At 48.5% G+C, this 23,347-nt stretch overlaps 9 protein-coding genes across 9 annotated transcripts; 7 read left to right on the top strand and 2 right to left on the bottom strand.

Moving 5' to 3' along the window:
* Window positions 1-23: 23 nt before the first annotated feature.
* T069G_09111 (AAA ATPase domain-containing protein) lies at window positions 24-3,065 on the top strand (the record flags this gene model as incomplete). The annotated part of the gene is made up of 2 exons (XM_056176321.1): window positions 24-478; window positions 557-3,065. 2 exons carry the CDS (start codon window positions 24-26, stop codon window positions 3,063-3,065), a joined length of 2,964 nt encoding a protein of 987 aa, XP_056024799.1.
* A 991-nt stretch (window positions 3,066-4,056) lies between these two features.
* T069G_09110 (nmrA-like family domain-containing protein) lies at window positions 4,057-5,015 on the top strand (the record flags this gene model as incomplete). Its single annotated transcript, XM_056176320.1, has 2 exons — window positions 4,057-4,607; window positions 4,667-5,015. 2 exons carry the CDS (start codon window positions 4,057-4,059, stop codon window positions 5,013-5,015), a joined length of 900 nt encoding a protein of 299 aa, XP_056024798.1.
* A 236-nt stretch (window positions 5,016-5,251) lies between these two features.
* On the bottom strand, window positions 5,252-6,448 carry T069G_09109 (uncharacterized protein; the record flags this gene model as incomplete). Its single annotated transcript, XM_056176319.1, has 1 exon — window positions 5,252-6,448. One exon carries the CDS (start codon window positions 6,446-6,448, stop codon window positions 5,252-5,254), a length of 1,197 nt encoding a protein of 398 aa, XP_056024797.1.
* Window positions 6,449-6,984: 536 nt separating this feature from the next.
* On the bottom strand, window positions 6,985-7,686 carry T069G_09108 (heterokaryon incompatibility protein (HET) domain-containing protein; the record flags this gene model as incomplete). The annotated part of the gene is made up of 1 exon (XM_056176318.1): window positions 6,985-7,686. One exon carries the CDS (start codon window positions 7,684-7,686, stop codon window positions 6,985-6,987), a length of 702 nt encoding a protein of 233 aa, XP_056024796.1.
* A 1,662-nt stretch (window positions 7,687-9,348) lies between these two features.
* T069G_09107 (oxidoreductase family, NAD-binding rossmann fold domain-containing protein) lies at window positions 9,349-10,546 on the top strand (the record flags this gene model as incomplete). Its single annotated transcript, XM_056176317.1, has 2 exons — window positions 9,349-9,943; window positions 10,005-10,546. The coding sequence occupies 2 exons, from the start codon at window positions 9,349-9,351 to the stop codon at window positions 10,544-10,546; spliced, it is 1,137 nt and encodes a 378-aa protein (XP_056024795.1).
* A 509-nt stretch (window positions 10,547-11,055) lies between these two features.
* T069G_09106 (ankyrin repeats (3 copies) domain-containing protein) lies at window positions 11,056-12,387 on the top strand (the record flags this gene model as incomplete). Its single annotated transcript, XM_056176316.1, has 1 exon — window positions 11,056-12,387. The coding sequence occupies one exon, from the start codon at window positions 11,056-11,058 to the stop codon at window positions 12,385-12,387; it is 1,332 nt and encodes a 443-aa protein (XP_056024794.1).
* A 1,069-nt stretch (window positions 12,388-13,456) lies between these two features.
* On the top strand, window positions 13,457-15,177 carry T069G_09105 (major facilitator superfamily domain-containing protein; the record flags this gene model as incomplete). Its single annotated transcript, XM_056176315.1, has 3 exons — window positions 13,457-13,546; window positions 13,642-13,687; window positions 13,766-15,177. The coding sequence occupies 3 exons, from the start codon at window positions 13,457-13,459 to the stop codon at window positions 15,175-15,177; spliced, it is 1,548 nt and encodes a 515-aa protein (XP_056024793.1).
* Window positions 15,178-15,891: 714 nt separating this feature from the next.
* On the top strand, window positions 15,892-19,107 carry T069G_09104 (TUP1-like enhancer of split domain-containing protein; the record flags this gene model as incomplete). The annotated part of the gene is made up of 2 exons (XM_056176314.1): window positions 15,892-18,946; window positions 19,001-19,107. The coding sequence occupies 2 exons, from the start codon at window positions 15,892-15,894 to the stop codon at window positions 19,105-19,107; spliced, it is 3,162 nt and encodes a 1,053-aa protein (XP_056024792.1).
* Window positions 19,108-21,042: 1,935 nt separating this feature from the next.
* Window positions 21,043-22,842, top strand: T069G_09103 (uncharacterized protein; the record flags this gene model as incomplete). The annotated part of the gene is made up of 1 exon (XM_056176313.1): window positions 21,043-22,842. The coding sequence occupies one exon, from the start codon at window positions 21,043-21,045 to the stop codon at window positions 22,840-22,842; it is 1,800 nt and encodes a 599-aa protein (XP_056024791.1).
* Between the last annotated feature and the right edge of the window lie 505 nt (window positions 22,843-23,347).

Raw genomic sequence — 23,347 nt, 5'->3', positions numbered from 1 at the left:
CTGCGACCATTACATGCTATAAAATGGCAGCAGTGTCCTCCATTCCTGTGCTTGATCCGGACTCAGCGTCTGCTGTTCGTGGCTTCTTGCAGCGTGCCGTCGCGCTTTACCATGATGTGCTCACTTTGCACGGTGATGCTGATGGTGATGATTCCATTCCGGATGAGAGTCCCTCTTCGCCAGATCAACGCCTGGCTGCCCATACTGCCCTGGTTGGAGACTCCCTGAGCGCGCTCAAGTCCGTCCATCACGTCGCTGCTGGTGTTGATGCCCCTCATCCATTGAGTACTCTGCCTGGCGCGTGTTACAAGATTGGACAAGACTTGATGCTGCATTTTGATAAGAGTGCCAATACCCAGGACCATGAATCGCAGACCAAGTTTGGTGATGTCTGGTCCACTCGTGACATTGCGACTCTTGGTGCTCGACTTCAGGAGCTGAGCCAGCGATTTCATGATGATGTTGATTCTACATTTGTGTAAGTTGCCTATTCATAGACATGTGTTTCTGTCGATATAACATCTGATTCATTGAATTTCGCTTATACGTTACCTAGAACTCGCCGACTGCCGGTGCCTGATCTTACTCCGTTGGATCAAAAGAAAGACGAAGCCGAAGACGATAGAGATGCACCACCGAAAGAAGAAGAGGAAGAATCAGACAAAGGAAAGCAAAAGATGAGGCGCATCAACATTGTTCCCGGCGACAACGTCTACATTGAAGTCCCTGTCAGACACCGACCAACTCCAGACTCCATTGTGCACGACTACATCCTCGACGTTCTCTCTTATAAAAGCATGTACTTTCGAGAACAGGAAGTAGCAAAGGCTCATAGCAAAACCTTTGAATGGGTGTTTCTCCCATCATTGCCTACTGATGCTCAAGACCCAGAAAAGAAAGGCGCAGAGCATCCATTCTCGACATGGCTTCGAGGTGATGAGCTCGGTCCTATTTATTGGATCACTGGAAAGCCTGGATCGGGAAAATCGACGTTTATACGATTCCTCTTTGATCATGAAGCTACCATGGAGCGCTTGAATGTCTGGGCTGTCGACAAGCCGGTCTTGACGGTAGGATTCTTCTTCTGGACCAGCGGCTCTCGTGAACAGCGCTCGCAAACAGGATTGCTTCGCTCTCTGCTCCATCAAATTCTTTCAGCACACCCAGAACTCACTACGGCAGCATTTCCGCAGCTGTGGAAGAAACTCAAAAAGTTGTCGACAAAAGAGCGAGTTGCGCTGCATTTGGATTGGTCCGTTGCGGACCTGTTGGAGGCGTTTCAGGGGGTCATGGATGAAGCTGTGCAGAAGATGAATGTTTGCTTGTTTATTGATGGGCTGGATGAGTTTGAAGGCGATCATACCGCCATTATTGACTTTTTCAAGAATCTGTGTTTGGGGGATAAGGGGAGATCGATCAAGATTTGCCTGTCGTCGCGGCCGTGGGCGGTTTTCCAGGATGCGTTTGAGTATGCGGTGCCGAATCTGAGGCTTCAAGATCTCACGTATGGCGATATGCATCGTTATACAAAGGACAGGTTGCGGGAGAACGTTTATATTCGGCGTCTTCTGAAGCATGAGGCCGCTGCTGGAGAGGAGCTGATTCAGAATGCGGTACAGAAAGCGGATGGAGTGTTTCTCTGGGTGAGGCTCGCGCTCAACGAAATGATTCGCAAGTTTGATCAGAGCACGGGGCTCGTGGGATTGTCTGTAGTCTTGCAGGCCTTGCCGACGGAACTCAATGAATTGTTTCATTTGTTCTTCTTTGAGAACCAGGACGAAGATCAACTGGCTGAAGCGGCTGTTATATTCGGTCTGATGAACGCACGCGAGTTTGCGGCTGACTTCATTAACAATGATTCTGCAAATGCACTTACCGTGTGGGAGCTTGCGTTTGCTCTCAGGGGCAGCGATGACGATGAAGCTGCTATATCGGAGGATGTAAAGCAGGCTTCTACAGAAATGGCCTATGATCGCTGCGGAACTACCATTCAACTTATCATGAGTCGGTTTTCCGGCCTTCTCGGCGTCCATGCTAGCCGTGAACAGGGCAGTGGCCGCGGTCTCCGATTTGCTGGCAAGGGCGGCGATATGAGTGAGGCCATTGACGCAGCGGCACGGCGAGTCACTTATATTCATCGCACAGTCCGTGACTGGTTCATGGAGGAACCTGGCGTCATGGCTCGTCTTGTGGAGAAGACGCCGCTCGACTTTGATCCTCACCTGCGGCTGCTGCGATCGTATGTGCTTCAGATGAAGAATGCTCTCGAGGAGATTGAACATCATCGTCAGCTGGACGAATGGTGGCCCGGTATTGCACTTGCCATGACACATGCGAGATACGTGCGAAACGACTCGCAGCATCTGCAGCGGGCAATGGTGAATGAAGTGGACAGGACGATTTCCTGGTACTGGCTGAGCAAGCCTGAGGATCCATATGATCACTGGGCGAGATACGGACTCGGACCATATCGAATCTTCAAGGTTGCCGCACCGCTATGGCAGCCATTTCTGTGCTTGGCCACGAGATTTGGTCTCACAAGCTACGTTTGCGAGGAAGTTCTCGCTCGTAACGCCGCAGAAGACGAAATTTCGGACGAAAAGAAGGAACTTCAGACGGCAGAATCGACGCCTCTACTTGCTTACGCCACTGAATTCCCTTGCTCACGCAACAAGACCATCTTCCCGCTGTCGGATCCTCGCCTGGTGGAATTTCTCCTCCGCAACCAGTGCCGCATCAACCCAGGCCCGAATCATGGATATACCGACTTTTGGACCAACGCGCCGCGGACGCCGTGGATCACGTTGTTACGGCATTTGCGGGATGCGCGCCGAAGGGGATGGATCGAGTACTACGATGTTGATCCTCAGGGCACGGCGAGGTGGGCGGAGATTGTGAGATTGTTTGTGGAGGTTGGCGGAGCGGATCGGGAGGCGGTTGTTGTCAGGGATAGCTTCGATCCTGAGATTACGGCTGTGGGAGTGTTGGAGTTGTTGGAGGGGACGTATCGGGCTGTTGAAATGAGGGAGTTGGTGGAGATGATGGTGAGGTTGAGGGAGGACTGAAGTAGGATGATGATGAGTAACCGGATAGCTTGAAGAGGCGGCTTGTAGAGATGTCGTGGGGAGCAAGATACGTGTGTGTGTAGATTTCTTATGCATATCTAAAAAAAATTTATTAGTTGATATTTGCTTTCTCTATATTCGAGAGTATCTTGTTGTAGTCATTCACGAAAATGAGGCCTGATCCCCATGCGAGGAAGGGATGATGGGCACTTGGGCCTGTGAAGTAGAACATATGTAATCGTCGTATAGTTAACACACCACCCTATATCTAACTCTTCTTCTACAGCACAACCAGCTCGGAATCTCCGATCATCGCTTTACTTGCATATACCCCCCTTTAGGTCCATTGTAGGCTGTCGAATAATAGCCCCTGATATATAGCTGCGGAGATTCAAATTCCGCGGACAGACCATAATGGATTCAAAGACAGTAAATGTGTTTCGTCTCTTAGGTACTAAGACGTTAATCCTCATATTGATTCGATATCATTGACGCTGATGAGAGTCGTGTGATTCTGCGCCGGCTCATTGGTTGTTGATCGCAAAGTTACGCCACAACTTGACGGTGGCTCCCACACATTCACAGAGTGCGCAAAAAGTTGCTCTCTATCTGAGAACTAGCATAACCAGATTGGCACTAATGCCGGATTGGGGAATCTGGCACCTTTGGACGGGGGTTTAATTGGATCCTCAACGTTGTTGAAAGGAGCTAAAGAGTTGATGAATGTCAAATCGCCAGCGGCATGAATGATGTTTGCTATGTGAGCAATTGAATCAAATGACAGTATTTGTAATTGGTTGCTGTGGATTCTTCCAGTGTAACCCAATCGCTGTTTCGCCCTTCAGAGTGATAGTTTTTGCGAGACCTTCTGGGGGTGTAAGGAGAGGCTCAAGTATATAAAGCTGTTAAAGTGTAATAGAAATTTAGCCTTTCCTCTTCATCACCATTAACTCAATAATAACTGAACATCAGTTCAAACCATCTATTCAAAATGTCGAAGCCATCCGTCATCATCATCGGCGCATCTGGAAGCGTCGGCCGCCCGCTTGTCGACAGGTTCCTCAGTGAGGCCGACAAGTTTTCCAAGATCGGCGTCTTATCCTCTCCCTCATCAGCTCACAAGTTTGAGAATGAAAAGGCTCGTGACGTTGACGTCGTTGTTGGATCCTTTGCCGATCCCGCTTGCTACCGCGGATACGACATTGCCATTAGTCTCGCCGGAAACACCATCATGCGCCTCCAACCAGCTATGATCGATGCTGCTGTGGCCGGTGGAGTGACTCACTTTTATCCGTCCGAGTTTGGCTCTGATACAGCCCTGGACGCGTTGAAGGACTTTCGTTACTTCCAAGACAAGCGGATGACGAGATATCACTGTGTGGCAACGGCCAAGCTGCACCCTCAGTTCAAGTATACGTATATGCTGACTGCACCCTTTACTGAGTGGACTATCCTGCCGTTTCATGGTGTGGATAGAACTGCCAAAAAGGTTGTCGCCTACGGCATCAAGGATATGCCGATGGATGTAACTAGCCTGAAAGAGTATGTGCACCCCCCTTTATGGCATCTGTAGTTATGCAAGTCTGATCGGATTACCGCAGTACCGTCCGTTATACCGTGGCCTCCACTCTACTTCCCTTTGCAGAGGGCCAGCAAAAGCGAGAGATTCGAGTCGTCGGTGAAAGAACAACTTTCCAGCGCATTATCGATACGCTCGCGGAGATCGAGGGCTGCGAATATGAGACTGTCTACGTGCCAATCGAAGGCGCTCTGGAAAAGATGGATGCGGCTCGAAAGGCTGAAGATGAAGAGTCAGAGCTGGAATGGAGCGCAAGAGGATTGCTGAACAGTGGCAATGCTATTGTAGATGGGCCGTATGATAACAAGAGATTGGATCCTGCTCCGGCTGAGACTGTGAAGGAGACCTTTGAGAGAATCCTTCGTGGCTAGATATAGATTGAGCGTTGCAAAAACCGTACCCGACACTCGAATACGAACATATGAGAATACAATTCATAAGTAAGACCATCTTTCCCTTCTTAGGTGTTAATTACAAAACGAGGCTCCAGTCAGTTTTTCTATTCCTCTTTTCTATAATGGTAGGAAGTAGCTAATACTATTCAAGATTTACTAGCCTCTAAGGCTACAACACTCTCTAGGTTGGAAAATCCTACCCTTCTTGACTTCTATCTCAACAAAACATCCCGAAGAGCAAGCCCATCAATGAATGATAGTCTATCTTCACGTATCTCACCAACGCCAATCCTTTCCTTTACTTCAGCGCTGCCATTATGGTCTGGAACTCCAAGTTTGCCAATGAGTAGGATCTGCAAGAACTGGCCAGAAAGGTTCTCCAACGTTCCATGACCACCCACTTCCACTTCTAAGCCATCTCTCATGCGTTTTATATGTGCCGAGCGCCTTCGTCGTATATATGCGAAGCGACTACCGAGAAATTTGCCCGCTTTCAAGGCGTCAATGGCGTGTTGTAAGTCTGCCGCGGTATGACCTGGAAATTTGCCGCTCTCTGCAATCTCAAGGCTGGCTCGAGTCGCAAGAAGCTCCCAGAAATCTGGTAGAAATTGAGCACTTAGATCCTTCGTGGCACCACTCGTTCCCTCTTTAATCATACGATCGTAAAGATCACCAATCAGCGACTCGTATTCCATCCTAGTCTCATACTGATCTTTCCAATCTTTGTTATCAAATCCTGCTCTCAAGAGCTCGTCCATGTACTCATTCCTTGTTAAATTCTCGTTTCTGCTTCGCCAATCTCCTCTGACTGCGCCTAACAGCACAATCACTTCGATAGAGGGGCGATCATTATATTGTTCATCGTTTCTCAAGATTTCGTTGTACGTATCCTCAGAGGAAACCCATGCAGTTCCTACATGAAGTCCGCTCGTTGTATAGAGATAGAGGCTTGGTGTCGCAGGAAGTGGCGAAGGGTCGTTATGAGGAGTGTACGGCTTCTGACCATTTGGTTTTAGGGCGGATATCGTCAGGTAGGCAGTCAGGGTGCGAAAGAGTAACGTAGAACTATCCAAATTTGGGATAGAGGATGCCGGAGATGGAGTAAGGCGAGGTGTTAGTGCTTCTTCGGCAGAATTCAGACTCAGCTGAGACAAGAGGAGAACGACGGTGCTGTTCCATGTCGTAGTGTCAGAAGAAGCAGAAGCCCTTGGCCCTTGGCGATTATCATTTATTGCCTTGCTCGACGTGTCCAGGCTATTGTCTCCTTTGGATAGTATCTCTTGTAATGCCGCTACATGTCCAGAAGTGAACAAGACAAAGTTTGCCTTCTTCTCGTCATAGATATACCAATGAATCCAGGACTTTTTCTTCAGCCATGGTCCACCGGAGAAAGGACTATAGTTCTGCATGATGACGGTCCCCTTCCACCCCGCCCAAGACCAGCTTGGAAATCCAGGGCGACGAGAGGCCCATCTGGAGTGTTTCCAGAGCATGTCAGGACCAAAAGATTGCGTTAAAAGACCGTTCAATGTGATCAATTCATTGTCTCTAGCAACGTTAATAATCCCGGCAAAAGCGTTCAAAATATCACTGTCATGAGTAAGATTTCGGTTAAGATATGCTGTTACATATGTCGTGTAATTATGATAAGCCCATGTGAAGGGGTAATTGGGAGGCTCCCAATTCAGACCTTTTCTACCATGGCTAATTAGAGCATTTGCCAGGAATGGATCCATATGTTCCATGGCCAGGTCTTCCTGCCATTGAATCGTATTACATCGATAGATGAGTTGTCTGGCGGTAAAAATGAGACGTCTAGGAGAGCAAAAATATTCTTGATAACTGCAGATGGTTACCATAATGTAGAGATGCGATTATTTCCTCATAAATTTGCTAGGAGACAGATAGGGGGGTAGAAACGGAGAATAATCAGACGGTGACAAACTTATGTCCAGCCTCGTGTTGCCCAAGCTGACTTCTTTAATTCTTTAGAGGAAGTTGGATAAAGGAAAGTCAGCCCATCAGCTACCGTAGCCATGGGCTGATCAATAGTTCTAGAGGACGGCGAAACTCCCGGTAGACCGGCATGAGCGTTGTCTCCAGACGCGGCGAATAGGGTAGCATATGCATTCGCGTAAATAACATTCATATGATCAATCATTCGCTGCTTTGTGCTTGAGTCGTCTTGGATGATGCAGAGAGCATCAACCCAAAGGAACTTTTCCCCGAGTTGCTTCACAAACTCCATAGCGTCTCTGATTGTTTTCGGAATGCCACGTGCAATTTGGCCAAAGGCACCAGGAACACAAAAATCTTCCAAATTGCTCATTGTTGTCTCGACTTGCTCAACACCTCCCCACACATAGCTGAGGGCGATAAATCGGCCGTTGTTTGGCAGTAATCTCAAGCATTGAGCGTCAACATCAATAACCAGTATATTCCCAAGCTTGTTTGAGTCTGGTGTATTGAGATGTCGGCATGTTCCCGCGTGTTCTGTGTTGCATTGTTGCAGCCATTGATGGACTTGTTCAACATCAATTTGACCTGGTCGAATTACTCGTCCGGGAAACGCCTTAGGACAGTCTTCAGACTGAACAGGTATCAGGAAGTCACTAACAGACGTCCAGCTGTATTGTGCAACAAACATTATTGCCATGACCTCATCTTCGGGCACGTAGTTATCGAAACTTAACTCACCCACAAGGTTGTGTGTTGTTGGTAGTATGCAAGATATCAACTGACACTGCCAAGGAGCCTCTTGGATCAACCGCTCTTCTGAAGCTGCCCGAACTGCAAAGACGACGAGTTGGCAAAGAGAGCAGTCAGTTGCATCTCTGATCAGACTCCACGGGCGTGTATACAGTGTAACTGGACTTTTGTTCCCCTTGCCCTGTGGTAAGAAGAATTCCGAGGCTGAAAAATTTAGCTCTCGGCATTCAGAGCAAAGGCTCCGTTGTTTGCTGACTCCAGATGGTTCACTTGCAGCGTTGGGTGCAGCGAGGTGGGTTATATCACTCATAATGATCCTGCGGGGTAAATAACGAAGCACTGAAAATTGAATGATAATTAAAACCCTCGGGCAGATTGTTATGGGCTGATATATGTCAGGTGTTTTAAAGTTGTGACCTACGTTGGGCAAAGGCAATACAAGCCGACCATTTATGGCCGCAACAATTGGCCTCGTAGTACGAAATAAGGAAAGATGACGGACCGACTCCTTGCATAGGTAGCCAATTAGAGAAAGATGGCTCCTACGTGCGAGCCCTGACGAATCACCATCGTGAGCCACCGTGGCCCAATCAAGTATATTCGTTTCATCGCAATTATTTGAGACGGCTAGCTATTCACATACTATTCGGATTGAATATGATTTTGAAAATACAATTCAATCTAGGAGCTACGTTATAATATTTCTCATTACTTTACGTCCTATCCTATCCACTAACAAAAACTTGGTCTAGGCTCATTACCGTGAGAAACTGGTCTAGACTCCGTAGAGCAACCCGTGTACTAATCATGCTTTCTTCAAAATATATAGCAATATGACTACTTTTTAAATAGCTACAAACTCGTTTCAAACTCTGCCTCAGCTCTGAATGTCTACTCTTTGTTAAGAGGCTCTAGCCAGAGGGAGCAAAGTATTTTCTTTTCGGGCAGTTGCATGGTCTAACAAGAAGCCATAGGGATAGGGAACACGGCCTTCTCCCACTTTATTTAATTTCCTGTCATTTTATTATTCACTACATTCAGAAGTTAGAAGTTAGAAAGCTTAGAATACTGCGATATTAACAATCGAGTAGTGTGTTTTGATATCTATCCCACATGGGCTACTCAGGCGACGGGTGGGATATTCCTCCGATGCACTCGGAAATAGATAATGCTTTGTAACAGTGAATACTAATTTCGACCAATCACGTTGAATTTCGTGAATTACTATACTAATCATTCTTGCTTCTATGAATATAGGGATATACCAACCAGCTAACTAACCTCAAACTCCGCTTCACCTCTGACATGTCTATTCGGCGGAGATTCGCGGACTTCGGAAGTTCCGATTCAATAACGTGAACAAATCCATCGTTGACAGTCGCTAACCAAATCATGGAGTATCTCTACGCCGCCTTGACTAATATTTGTTCTCCCAAGTATAAAAGAATTAATTTGTCTAGCTTTGACAAATAATCATCGCCCACCGGACAGCGTAGTGTTGAAGCTACAACATCAACTATAACAGCTCTTCGCGACGGCAAGAAATCTATCTATCTACTCATCAATTTTTCTTTAAAATAATACATTGTGTTGTTTCATCATGGCTCCTATTCGCGTCGGACTGATTGGACTTACGGTTGGAGATGGTAAATCGCTAGGAAACGGGGCTTGGGGCATCGCAGCCCATCTGCCGACTTACACCAACTCCCCAAACTACGAAATAGTTGCTCTTTGCAATTCTTCTGTTGATGCGGCAAAACAGTCAATCGCGCATCACAAGCTACCAGCTACTACTAAAGCCTATGGCAGCCCCGAGGACATCGCCAACGACCCAGATGTTGACCTAGTCGTCGTCTCCGTCCATGTCTCTACGCACCATTTGCTCGCTTTGCCTGCCATGAAAGCAAAGAAACAAGTCTTTTGCGAATGGCCTCTTGGTGCTACTACAGCAGAGGCAGAGGAAATGGCACAACTAGCCAAAGGCTTAAAGGTCGTGACGGGGTTGCAGTTTCGTGCAGATCCTCTAATTACCAAGGCCAAACAGCTGGTCGACAGTGGTGCTATCGGTCAGGTAACGAGCACCACTGCTACGGGATGCTTCAATAACTATCCGGCCGATACCTGGAACGCAAAGGCAGATTATTTCCTCAACTTTCAAGGAGGCGCTAATGAGTATACCATTTCATTCGCTCATTGTAAGCTACTTTCTGTGAACCAAAACAAATACACTGTAATAATTTGCTAACAACAAAACAGTCCTGGACTCGTTTAGGTATATTGTCGGTGACTTTGCCAGCCTGCAGTCGGTTTTGGATATCCAGTATCCTACCGTGAAGCTTATTGATTTCGCGACGGGCGAAGTCACTGACCCTGCTCGTAAAAAGACGAGCCCGGATCACATATTTATTAACGGCAAGCTGGAAAGCGGCGCGGTTGCCAGCCTTTCTTTCCGCAAGGTGACCAAGACAGTTGATGGCAAAGGCTTGCGATGGCTCATCTCGGGCACCAAGGGAGAGCTGGAGATTACGATTGACGGGCCCAACTTCCAGATGGATATAGCCAAGAAGCAGCTGCGTCTGGTTGACAATTCGGTTGGAGTGACACAAGACATTGACTTTACTGATGCCCAAGAGCTAGCATATGTTAAGAGCGTCCCTGCTATGGGCCAAAACACATCTAGACTCTGCGAGAAGTATGTGGCGGCCCCAACCGAAGTCGCCAACTTTGACGACGCTTTGAAACTTCATCAGCTGCTAGATAAGATTGCGGCGGCGGCTAATTACCCCTACAAGGCTTAATGAGACTCGCCGTTTCTCACAGCTTCTACATGGTGTGCAGTATGCTATGAGAGGGACTGGAGATAATACGATACCTATACACTTCAATTAAATACGATAAATACAATAAAATATCATCTGAGTTGAAATTACCATCATTCAAAGCAAAATTATGTTATTTGCGCCTTTCAGTTAGGAAACGTTGGCGCCCAGTTGCACATGAAATTCAGCTGCAGAGCTGAAAACATGGGCCGAGGTGAGGCGGAGGCGCAGGCAATTAGCACGAAGCTGCCTCACGATCTGCCTCATTTAGGCCGTTGTTGACTTATAGATCCCATCATATTGTTGTTTTTGTTGGGAAAAAATTCTTATATAAATTTATCAAGAAATTCTACTTTCACATGCTCATTTTAAGATATCCAATCCCAACCTCAACGTCATCCATCATCGTAAATAATAAACCACCCATCAGACTTATTGATGCAAACACACACTGTTAACGGAATATATCTTATACAACGATTGACATTATGGCATCCGATACTACGGAAAACCCCATAATGTTCAACGACAACAAGCTACTTCAAAACAGCGACGCACCAGTTGAAAGTAACGAGGAACCGGCTGAGAGTAGCGATGCAATAGCCGAGAGAAGCGACTCAACCGATCAAGAGATTGTTGCAAACTTCTTCCATTATATCGCCGAAAAACAAGTTGATGTGGTATCGAACATCATTGCCAATGGATTTGTCTCTCCGGATACACCAAATGATCGAGGCGAAACACCCCTCATAAAAGCCGTCAGCAACAATGACGCAGCCATGGTACGCCTTCTGGTGTCTCTTGGAGCAACAATCGATGGATACGGCTCCTACTTTCATGATGAAGAGGACCATCAGACAAAAGTTCAGCGAACTCCTCTCCAAGTTGCAGCCGCTGAAGGCAAGCTTGGCATAGTCAAGATACTGCGCGAGCTCGGTGCCGACGACTCGCTCATCGCTCCAGATGGTGCAATGGCCCTTCGATTAGCTGCTGAAAATGGCCATCGAGAAGTAGTTGATCTTCTCCCAACTCGACGCGGCGGTGCTTGGAAAAGATGGAAAGTGACGCACGAGAAACAGATGCGGCGCATCCGCCGTATCTTGGAGAAGATTGGTTCGGTCTTCAAGTTTCTCTTCTGGGCTGTCCCCAAGTTTCTTCTCTGGACAGTTCCGAAGCATATCGTTACGACTGTGCCCAAGGCTATTTTTGTGACTATGCCAAAGGAAATTTGGCAACGTCGGCACAAGATTGGGCCTTTTGTCAAGCGGCAAATCACCAAGTTTCCCAGCCGCGTGAAGAAAGCGGCCAAACTTGCCGGTGAGGGGATGAAAGGCGCAGGGAAAGCCATCCAAAAGGTGCCGGGAAAGATATGGCAGATCTTAAAGCGCATTCCTGGAGCTTTATGGACAATTATATCATGGATCGGCGAAGGGCTTGGCAAGGTTGGCGCCGCAGTTTTTAATATCCTAAAGCAAATAGCTTCCTTGATTCATACAACGATTCAAGCTGTGGTGGGATTCTTTCGGGCCATCACCCTGCATGATATTGCCAATGGTTTCCGGGCCATTCTCCGGGCGATATTCATCGATTTTCCAAAAGCTGCTGCATACTTTGCCACGACTTTTGGAAAGACAAGTCTTAAAGTGCTGGGGTACGTGCTGGGCTCCTTTGGAAAGGGAATTTTCTATGCCTTTGCTCTGGTATTCTTGCTGCTTCGCTGGCTTCCTACGAAGATCTGGCAGATGCTCGTGGCCTGTGGAGTTTCGATCGGGAAGGGAGTAGAGGAGTTGTTGGTATGGATAAATCCAAAGAGGATGTAATAGAAAGAGGAGAGGTGTAATTGTCTCTTCAGATGGGGATGTATGGGGTTATTTGTTTTTTGGCAAGGGGTTGTGGCGTTTTGATATTTTCTTTCTGCGTGTATGTACATTAGAAGAGAGGATGCAGATTAGCTCGGTATTATGGCCATTTCACCGCCATAAATCTTACTGTATTATTAACCTTTGAGGAATTTGAGATCAAAAAATACGAGAGAAAATTTACAGGCTTCTGATAAGTGGAATGAGTGCCACTTGATGGCGACATAGAAACAGGGCAACGTCTCCAACTTCAGCTCGCTCAGCAACGGCTTTGGACGGCTACGAGCGGGATTCTCATTGCAACCCAGGTCAATTATTCCAGCAATGATTGTCCAAATAATCTGTCAGATCGTTACAAATCCATTTTTATCTGCTTGGTTGGTAATATTAGTGTGCTGGGGGATGGGATGCACCCTCCGATCTCGTTCAGTTTCGAGGTCTGGCGGACAAGGCCTTCTAAGCTGGCCCACTGCAGACGAGTCGTATTGTCAACGTCCACACAAGAAATACCTATGAGAAGATATCATTGTGATGATGATAAATCTCTTTTAAATCAAATATTAAGTAGTATTATGTTTGGATTCATTCATAATTTATGTAGGCGTTGCGTAAATGAAGAAGTGGACATTGAAGTCGCTGATGAAAGCAACATGCATATCCGGATCCCAATCGGAGATCAATACACCGAATCATTGGTTGGCCTGCTCCATAGATTAAGATCCCTCCCCTTAGTGTCCTGATTTTCGGACTTTGACCGGGAATGCCTGTTTATTTCCTATTCGCCGACTGCTGATGGTCTCCTCCTTTGTTGGACAGAGTATATATCCCATACGGTGGCTGATGGAATACATTAATACAATTCATCTTCCCCTCTTTTGCATTTTCGCTGAAAATTTTGGGATTTTGACCGGTATTTAAGACTTCTTGATTTATCATCTTTACACGGGAATAAGCATTGTAACCCAGATAGTCGCAAATTTCGCCGAGTAACAGTCGGGAATTGGCCGACAAGATAAAAACACCAAGCGCCATGGTCGGCGATTCCTCGTCGGGTTCTTTGACCGCTTCAGAGCCACAGCAATGGCAAGACTCACCCAAAAAAGAAACTCTAGAAAGCGAGGTTTTCGAAAAGGCAAATGAAAATGAAGCGGCAAGTGAAAAGATGCCAGACCATTCCAACTTGTCTCCCGTTACTAACAGATGCCCGTCAACTAGAATGATGTCGATGTCGAAGCAGCAGATAACAGCTCAACGCGGTCTGGCCTGTTCAGGAGGTTATCATCAGCGCGCAAAAGGAAGCAGGAAACAGATTCTCCGCCGGTAATAATCCCTGTCACAGACCTTGAAAAGGGCATTGTCGGATGGGACAGTCAGCACGATCCCGATATGCCACTCAACTTTTCTCGTAGCCGCAAGTGGTTCATCACAATCTTGTTATCAGCCATTACGTTTATGACGCCTTTTGCTTCGTCCATCCTTGCACCTTCGCTGGCGGCCTTGGAGAAAGATTACGGCGTGGACGATGTTACCTTGGGATCGATGCCCGTCAGCATATTTCTGCTAGGATATGCAATTGGACCTCTGTTTCTGTCGCCCTTGTCCGAGATTTACGGTCGAAATGTGATACTTATAGCCGCATGCGCCTGGTTCTGCATCTGGCTCGTGGGCTGTGCGCTTGCTCCAACGCTCAATACACTCATATTCTTCCGGTTCATGTCAGGTGTTGGCGGCTCAGGATGTCAAACCATTGGCGGTGGTATTATCGGCGACATGTTTCCTATAACTGAACGTGGAAAGGCAATGACTATCTGGATGCTGGGTCCCGTTGTCGGCCCTACCGTTGCGCCTGTCATTGGTGGCTTTGTGTCTGAGACCATCGGCTGGCGTTGGGTCAATTGGCTGTCCTTTATACCCGCTGCTATCGTGGTGGTAGCCATGATCTTCTTGAACCGTGAGACAAATCATCGAGTGTTGATTGAACGAAAGACAAAGAGGCTTCAAAAGGAGCTCAGCCAGCCCGAGCTCCGGAGTTGCTACACTGACCCCGATGCCCCTGTCCTAAGCAAGAGACAGATCCTGACGCTTGGACTGATTCGGCCAATGAAGATGCTTTTTCGTTCGCCAAACATCTTTGGGCTGTCGCTGTACATTGCCTTTGCGTATGGATGCCTGTATCTCCTCTACAACACCATCCCAACCACATTCGAGGGCAGCTATGGCTGGACTCTGGGTATCACAGGCCTGGTGTATCTCACGCTGCTTGTCGGGTATGGAATCGGCCTGCTGTCGTTTGCTCTTCTCTCTGACAGCACAGTTATCCGTATGACTGCTGCCAACGACGGTGTTTACGAGCCCGAAATGCGTCTCCCGGATTGCATCTGGTTTGCCCTCATTCTGCCTACCACCTTTTTCTGGTATGGATGGAGCGCTGACAAGGCCGTTCACTGGATTGTGCCCATCATTGGTATTGCGCCGTTTGGAATTGGCATCGTAGGAGTTTTGTTGCCCATTCAGACATACATTGTCGATGCATATCCGGAATATGCAGCGAGTGGCCTTGCTGGATTTGCCGTCTTGCGAAATACGATAGCTGCCTTCTTGCCCTTGGCTGGGCCTCAGTTGTATAAGAGCTTGGGAGTGGGCTGGGGAAATTCTCTGCTTGGGTTTATTGCGATATCGTTGATTCCCCTTCCGGTCCTGATATACAAGTACGGCAAATGGATGAGGCAACGGTTCCCCATCGAGCTGTGAGTGAATGTTCTTTGATTGTGCGATTTGAGCGCGATGGAGTTTTAGTGGTTAGCACTTAGCAGGTTGAATTCAGATCTATTGGGTAATTCGTGTAGTAAATGATATAACAAGTTCATGGCGTGGCATAATGTGAGTTAGTCTTGTAAAGCGCGATTGTGTACAAAGATGCATTAAGTTGTTGCACCATTATAAAATTCAGAAGCTAGATGAACCGTTCCATCACTGCAGGTATTTGGTCTGATAGATGGATACACGATGTAGATAATTAAAAGGGAAAGATAAAAAAGAATAAAGATAAAAGAAAGAAAGAAGAAAGACGAAAGGAAGACATAGAATTGATCGAGTTGTGCTGCCAATACTGGCCTAAAGTGCTACCCTGTAGCTCCCTGGCAAAATTAAACGCGCCTGCGCGTCCAGTCAGCTGCTTTACGCGCTTCATACCTCGACGACCTAATAAAGTCCTGATCTGGTACAGGTACCTGCGCTACAAGCTTCGCTGATAGGGAGACCAGTATCAGTACTAACCTGGCACGCTTAGCTACTAGCCCACCCAAGGTATCCAGGCATCTGCCACTAACAGCCTCCATTGGCACGAAACCAAGCATCGCCAAAACACCATCCAAATCCAAACATCATCGCCCCCAGCATCACCATCGCCAAAACACCAACATCATCCACCATCGTCGCCTCCCGAATGCCCGCGCCTCCCCCGACATGCGCATCATCAAGCCCTCGTGGCTGAGCCACAGCGGCGAGCAGAAGGATTTCGAGGTCTACAGCTGCCACGTCTCGCCCGACGGCAAGCGAATCGCGACGGCGGGCGGCGACGGCCATGTGCGCATCTGGTCCACCGACGCCGTCTATCACGCCAACGATGGCGACTACAAGAAGCCTCGCCAGCTGTGCCACATGAGCCACCATCTGGGCACGATTCATTCCGTGCGCTTCTCGCCCAATGGCCGCTACCTGGCCAGCGGCGCCGACGACAAGCTCATCTGCGTGTATCATCTGGACAAGGGGCCGCCAGCACCGACCTTTGGCACCAACGAGCCGCCGCCCGTCGAGAACTGGAAGACGTACAAGCGCCTGATTGGGCACGAGAACGATGTGCAGGACCTGGCCTGGTCTTATGATTCCTCGCTGCTCGTGTCTGTCGGGCTCGACTCCAAGGTCGTTGTCTGGTCGGGCCACACGTTTGAGAAGCTCAAGTCGATTCCCGCGCACCAGAGCCACGTCAAGGGCATCACCTTTGATCCTGCCAACAAATTCTTCGCCACTGCCAGCGACGACCGAACAATCAAAATCTTCCGCTTCACCCCGCCCGCGCCGAATGCGACCCAGCATGACATGATAAACAATTTTGTCCTCGACGCCACTATCAGCTCCCCGTTCAAGAGTTCCCCCCTGACTACATATTTCCGACGGTGTTCTTGGTCTCCGGATGGGAATCACATTGCTGCCGCCAATGCAGTCAATGGCCCCGTTAGCTCCGTCGCTATCATCGAGCGCACGAGGTGGGATAGCGAGATCAACCTGATCGGACACGAGGCGCCAACCGAGGTGTGCATGTTCTCGCCTCGACTCTTTCATACTGTGAAACCCGGCCAGAACGGCGCGGCCAATGGCCACGGTGGCCAGCTTGTCACCGTTATTGCGTCGGCTGGTCAGGACAAGACATTGAGTATCTGGAATACCAACACTTCCCGCCCTGTTGTCATTTTGCAGGACATTGCGGGTAAGTCTATTTCTGATCTGGCGTGGACACCAGACGGCCAGACCCTGTTTGCATCTAGCTTGGACGGCAGCGTAGTTGTCGCCAAGTTTGATGAGGGCGAGCTGGGGTGGGTGGCTCAGCAGGAGGAGAATGCCAAGGCATTGCAGAAATACGGTGGCTCGAGAAAGGGCATGGGCATCGCTGAAGATGTGGATGGGTTGATGCTGGAAGAGCATGCAAAAGCCGGAGAGTCAAGGGCCGTGCAGTCTAGAATGGGTGCTCTCATGGGCGACTTCCAGCCCGAGTCCGCAAAGGAGTCTACTCCAGCAAGCAAGGCCGAATCCTCTGCGTCGGTCCCGGAAAAGTCGACTGCTAATGGAGGTGCAGACTCGGACAAGGAAAAGGATAAAGACAAAGACAAAGACAAAGACAAAGAGACTAGTGAAAAGCCAGAAGAGGCTGCAGACAAGACGGCCGAACGGGTTCGTGAATTAAAGTCTCGGGTTACTGTCGGAAAGGATGGGAGGAAGCGCGTGGCTCCGCTCTTGGTCTCGTCGTCTGGCACAGGGCAGTCATCTCTACCCCAGAGCCAGCTTGTCGGATCAACGGCGACGAAGAACACACAAAATGAGGCCCCACAGACGATACTGGATCTTTCAAAACCCTTTGACGGATTGCCAAAGGGGGGGATTGTCGCCATGCTACTTGGAAACAAGCGCCGGGCTGCCACTACCGATCTCGATGAGGATGAGGAGCCTGCGGCTAAGCGGGTGACTGGTGGCCCAACGGCTGTTGTGACCAACGGAGCCGATGGTGTCGAGCACGCTGCGCTTGTTCCTGTTGAGCATGGCGTTATTCCCACTCCCGAATTTCTACGGCCAGCCGTGCTGAATCCGTCCATTTCATATGCCCAGGTCCGCCTGGCTGTCCCCAAGATACGATCACATATCTTGCGGCCTCTTGAGCGAGGCGTGCTACAACCCGACGCTGCCTCACTAGAAGACGCATCCAAGCTTCCAGAAAACATCATCCTCGAGGCTAAAAATGATGTCAACCCGCGTGATCCAGCCCACGTCCTTGTTACGCAGAGAGGAGTCTTAATATGGCAGGAATTCTTGCCACGAGCTGTCATCTTGGTAACTGCTAGCAAGTACTTCTGGGCTGTGGCCTGTGAAGATGGCTCGCTACACGTTTGGACTCGTGCCGGCAGACGTCTTCTGAACCCCATCATCTTGGAGTCACAGCCTGTCATCCTCGAATGCAGAGATTATTGGCTGATGACCATCACAGCGGTCGGATTGGTCCATGTTTGGGATCTCAAAACACAGTCTTCTCCCCACCCCCCTGTGTCCGTTGGCCCCATACTGGATATTGCGACCGCATCACTAAATCAGCATTCTGCTACCCCTGGGCCGGGCATCACATCCGCCCACCTCAATTCTACTGGCCATATCATCGTGACCTTGACAAACGGCGACGGCTACTTCTACGCGCGAGACATGTACACCTGGCAGCGGCTGAGCGAGGCATGGTGGGCTGTGGGTTCTCAGTACTGGAACTCGAACGATTCATCCATCTCAGCCCTGCAATCTACCGCTGTTGGGCCCAACTCGAAGGATGACAAGGACAAAGGCAGCCAAGCCGTCACCGTATCATCGGGCATCATTCCATTCCTTGAGCGACATACAACCAACGAGTTTCTTCTTAAGGGGAGGGCTTACGCACTGCAGCGAATCATTAAGATGGTTATGCAGAAGTCCGAGGCCGAAGGCCTGGAGAGCAGCGTCAGCATTGCCCATTTGGAGAATCGCATCGCTGGTGCCTTGCAGCTAGGGGCAAGCGACGAGTTCAGATTATACTTGTTCATGTACGCCAAGCGTTTGGGTGCCGAGGGTGCCAGAGGTAAGGTCGAAGAGCTTCTCAATAGCTTGCTGGGCGGTGTACTTGAAGAGAAAGACTCGGAGAAGGCCGATGGCCGCGGCTGGTATAGTCGGGATGAGCAGCTCTGTGGATGGGATCGGAAAGAACTCTTAAAGGGAGTGGTTCTTATTCTTGGTATGTCAATCCTGGCTATCCTTTCCTTTTGGATTCGAGCTAACATAACAACAGGCAAATATCGCGAGCTACAGCGCCTCACGGCCCAATACGCGAGATTGATAGACTTGAACTTGGATGATGGCTCGGCAGATGTTGATACCATGGATGTTGAGGCGTAGACTACTTAGTTACACAGAAACAATATGTGTACACCTACCTGTATATTAAGACGGAACCTGCTGTGTAATTGTAATAATGAATATTTTCATTAAAACGTCGATTCGATTAGCTCATGGGCATGGATAGAGTAGCTGCAAGTTGAGTCTGTTATCGGCTAGTGTCTACGGCTTCTATAATTGATCTCCAGCTGTGATTACTAGTTCCATGCACAGAATGAATGTCAAACCAAGGCTTATAAGTAAACTCAATCTATCACCCGCATGAATACGTGTAGAGCACCAAGATGTAGAATATTATTAGATGGATTCCTGTGAGGGGAGAGAATCGCAATATGCTTAACCTGGGCCTGTGATTTAAGGATATGGGAGCTGTTTATTAATTTGTCCCCGTCTAAACTCCGACCCTGGAGCATAATTCCACTTGCTCCTTCAGCTATAATAACGAAGCGTCTCAGGGCGTACATACTGCAGTAGTCCAAACAGTCACAACAACAGATTGCATTCAGTGAGAACCTTATCCGCCGTCCTTGCGTACAAAAGGAGGAATGTGTTATCACCGCGAATGAACCAGGGTAAAAGCCGAGCTATATAAAATAAAATTCGTATCTTGCTACCGAGGTTGAACGAGAGCGACAAGCGTATCCCGGATCCCGCGGCAATGCGCGGCTAGATTATGCTTAAATGGAGTTTTTACAAGCAACAGAGGTCTTAGAAGGAAATGATTAAGCTGACAACGGGGGTTTAGTGAGACGACGTTGAAAATGGAGGGATTCGGAGTCTCCGCATCGAGTGCCAGTTTGAGTAGTTTGCGCGACGCCGGAAATTAGACCCTTGCTGCTGCTTGCTTTCTTGAAATAGACATAAGATGATGCCTCTTGAATATCAACATCGCTGATGATCATGATAGTCATCAAATCTAATTTTTACTCGCAAATACCCTACTATTTCCGGAAATTATGCCTACAAGTTTGATGTGGAACTTGAGAGGTTTTCGGGATACAAGTCAATGTCAGCTTTGGAAATATCTTAGCTGGTGTGTTGTGCTCCTGACCTATTCACTAATCAGGTAATCTAGTGAGGTTTGGTTGGCTGAATCACGACCCCCTTTGTCTCCATCTTTGCATTTCTTTATTAGTAACCGGCGAGGCTGACTGCGTAGGCATTAATAGATGGCTCGGGATAATTACTTGTTCACATGTGCTGATCATCTAGTTGTCACCGCTATTATCGCTATTATTTTTGTCGTAACTTAAGGTACAATCGTTCTTCTTGTCTCAAAACTGAGTAGCAGTCTAGTACAGACAGATAACATGAAATCGCGCCACATGCAGTACTATCTTGCCGCGCCGGATAGGAGGATTTCCGATAGACAACCAATTCCTTCAAACCTAGGAAAAATTTGTCTGGGAATATGCAATCGGCCTTGGTGGGATGCTTACTTTGACAGGGGTTGTGACGGCTAGTCGTTGCGAATGCACGGATATGCTAACAAGAAAACTGCTTATCATTGGACAATCAACATGATCTGCTCCGTTGGAGACTTGCAAAGCGGATAGGCGGAAAACCCGGTCGTTTCTAGTAACATATTAATAGAACTCGTCTAGGCGAATATAAGCTGATGGTCAGAGAAACTGGCACATTGTTCGTCCGGCTAGACTGCATGGAGATGTAGTTTGACCTTGGCCCCATGCACACATTGGGTTCCGATACTGCCAAGAGGACCTGTTGAGGCTCTGAGGCCTAAACCGGGAGTCTTCCCATGTGGCAGCTGGAGTCCTAATAATGGATCTCCCTCTCTAACAGGCCTGTTTCTGTTTTCTCTTCCTTCTTTTTTGAATAGTGATAGATATCAGCTGAAAGCCCGACCCCTGATACAGGCCTCTTTCACTTGCGTGTATACATAGGTTGACATGCCGCGAGTCTCGCTCTTCCATCATGGCTGACACGCACTACGCATATTCGAGAACGGATCCCACAATGTCGATCGACGGAATTCAATGGCAGCCGGGCGTGTGGAAGAGAATCCCATGGAGGACGGTCGGCTCCGTCATAGGATTCATGGTGACGTGTGGCATGATGGCCCTCGTTCTCGCCCTGTCTGAAGATCAAGAAACAAACCAGTGGCCGACGCACAACAAATACTTTACCGTTCCCGTTTTACTCTCTCTTATGGGCGCTATCGCTGTTCTGTTCCTGTCGGTGGCAAACTCGGAAGGATTCGCCATCTCGTGGTGGCTCAAGGCTCTCCGAGGGACGAAGATCAAGGAGCTTCACTATGACCTCGAGGTCAAAGGTAACCTGCTGGTCGGCATCTTCAGACCGACCCTGTTCAACATGATTACCATTTCATCCCTCGTCGCTCTTATAGTGAGCATCGCCGTCGGTGCTGTGCTGCAAAAGGCTTCGGACACGACGAGCAAGACGATTGGGCCGTACCGGGATCAGGTCGATATACCCGTACTCAACACGACGCTGCCGTCCAACTTTAGCGGCTGGGCAGGTGGTGGAACACAAACTGCGTTGCTGATGCCGGCATTTGCAAAGGTATTCAAGGAGTATTCGAACCATAGCATTATCACGATGCCATCTAGCTGTATCAACAAGACTTGCGAGTTCCATATCGCTGCGCCGGGCTTCGATGTCGACTGCAAAGACAGCACATTCGACTACGACTTTAGCACCTTTGCGTCAGCCAGGGGTGACAAGCTCACGACGTTTCGAACGAGTGTCGATTGGAATCCATCGCAGGATGTGAATGCCCTCAATCATATGAACCTCTCCGTCCTGTATAAGCCCGAACCCACGTGCAAAGGAAAATTGACGCAGCATAATTGCACTCTACGAGCCGCCGCCGTCGATTACACAGTTACTATTACAAACGGAAGTGTCACGCTTCAGCCTTGGAGTATCGATCAGAACACCACGATTAGCATCACCAAGTTTACCGACTGGCAACAACTGGGTTCGGGCAGCGTTGGGGCTGGAGGATTCTTGACCATGTTTGGCGGCATCGCTTCTGTTTTGCAAGCGCAGTACAACTCCAACACGACGCTCGCCATCGGAGGCATGAGCGCCATACCGTATTTGGTGACTGCGTTTGGACAGGCTGCAAGCACATTTCTTTCATCGGAGATTGAAGACTACGGCAACTGTACCATGTCATGGTCAGATCCTAGGGAAGACATGATCAACAACGTCCGCGAGCTCATGTTCCGCAGCGCCCTTGCCGCGATACACTTGCCCAACGCGGGGCCGCTCCCGATCAAGCCAACAGATGCCCTCGTGTCGAGAGTCGGAATAGTCTACAGGGCACACTGGAACTTCTTTGGCATTGCGGTTGGATGCATGGCCTTCCAGCTGTTGATTATCCTGTACCTTATCTGGGGCTGGCAGAAGTTGGGCAGAGAGGTTTCGCTGGACCCTTTTGAGATTGCAAAAGCTATGGGAGCGCCGCTGCTGAATCACGGATCTTCGAATAGTTCGGCGGACCAGATCTTGGATCTTCTCGGTAGCAGGAAGGTGAAGTATGGCGAGCTGGTTGATGGAGAGCCAAAGGTTTCGGGAGAGACTGTGGTGCCCAAGAATGGATATACCAGAGTTGACAGCAGTGACCCAGACATCGCCATAGGCCCCCTTCAAGCTCAGAGCACTGAATTGAGCTTGAACACGAGGAAAACGTTGGGTCTTGCTGTCGTGGACCAGGTGCAGCCTGTGAGACTTGGGGTGCATTACTAAAGGAGTTTTGAAGGGGCGGAGATGAAGGTTATCTTTATTCATATATACCAACAGAGCGTTTTTTTTATTTATTTTCTTTTCATAGCTTAGAACTGAGTATTATTTCATATTTTTGTCTTTGTTTCGGCAGCTCATGGCGTGAATTGGCGTGGGTTGTTGCGCTGGGTTATGTAAGTAGAGCATTTTTCTGTTGACTTCTCTCACCGCTTCCGAAACCCCGTCTGGTATTCTGTTTACATGTTTCAATATCTCTATCTATGAGATTGAACGAAAACTCCATACATGTAGTTACGAGAATGATGCTAAATAGAAGGCAACGGCCTGCTGGTTAGAACTGCAAACAAGGTGAACTCATGCTTTTCACGGTCTCCTCTCCGCATTGGACACAAGATCATCATCTCCTCCATATGCTCAAGTAGCGCTAATTGGGATGTTTAGACAAATTGAAGAGAAAATGAAGGCAAAGCAGGGGTTATATGTGAACTAAAGTGAGTAGGGCCGAAGA

Source organism: Trichoderma breve, chromosome 6, assembly GCF_028502605.1.
Source record: "Trichoderma breve strain T069 chromosome 6, whole genome shotgun sequence".
Taxonomy (NCBI): Eukaryota; Fungi; Ascomycota; class Sordariomycetes; order Hypocreales; family Hypocreaceae; genus Trichoderma; species Trichoderma breve.
This window is presented reverse-complemented; position numbering and strand designations above follow the sequence as displayed.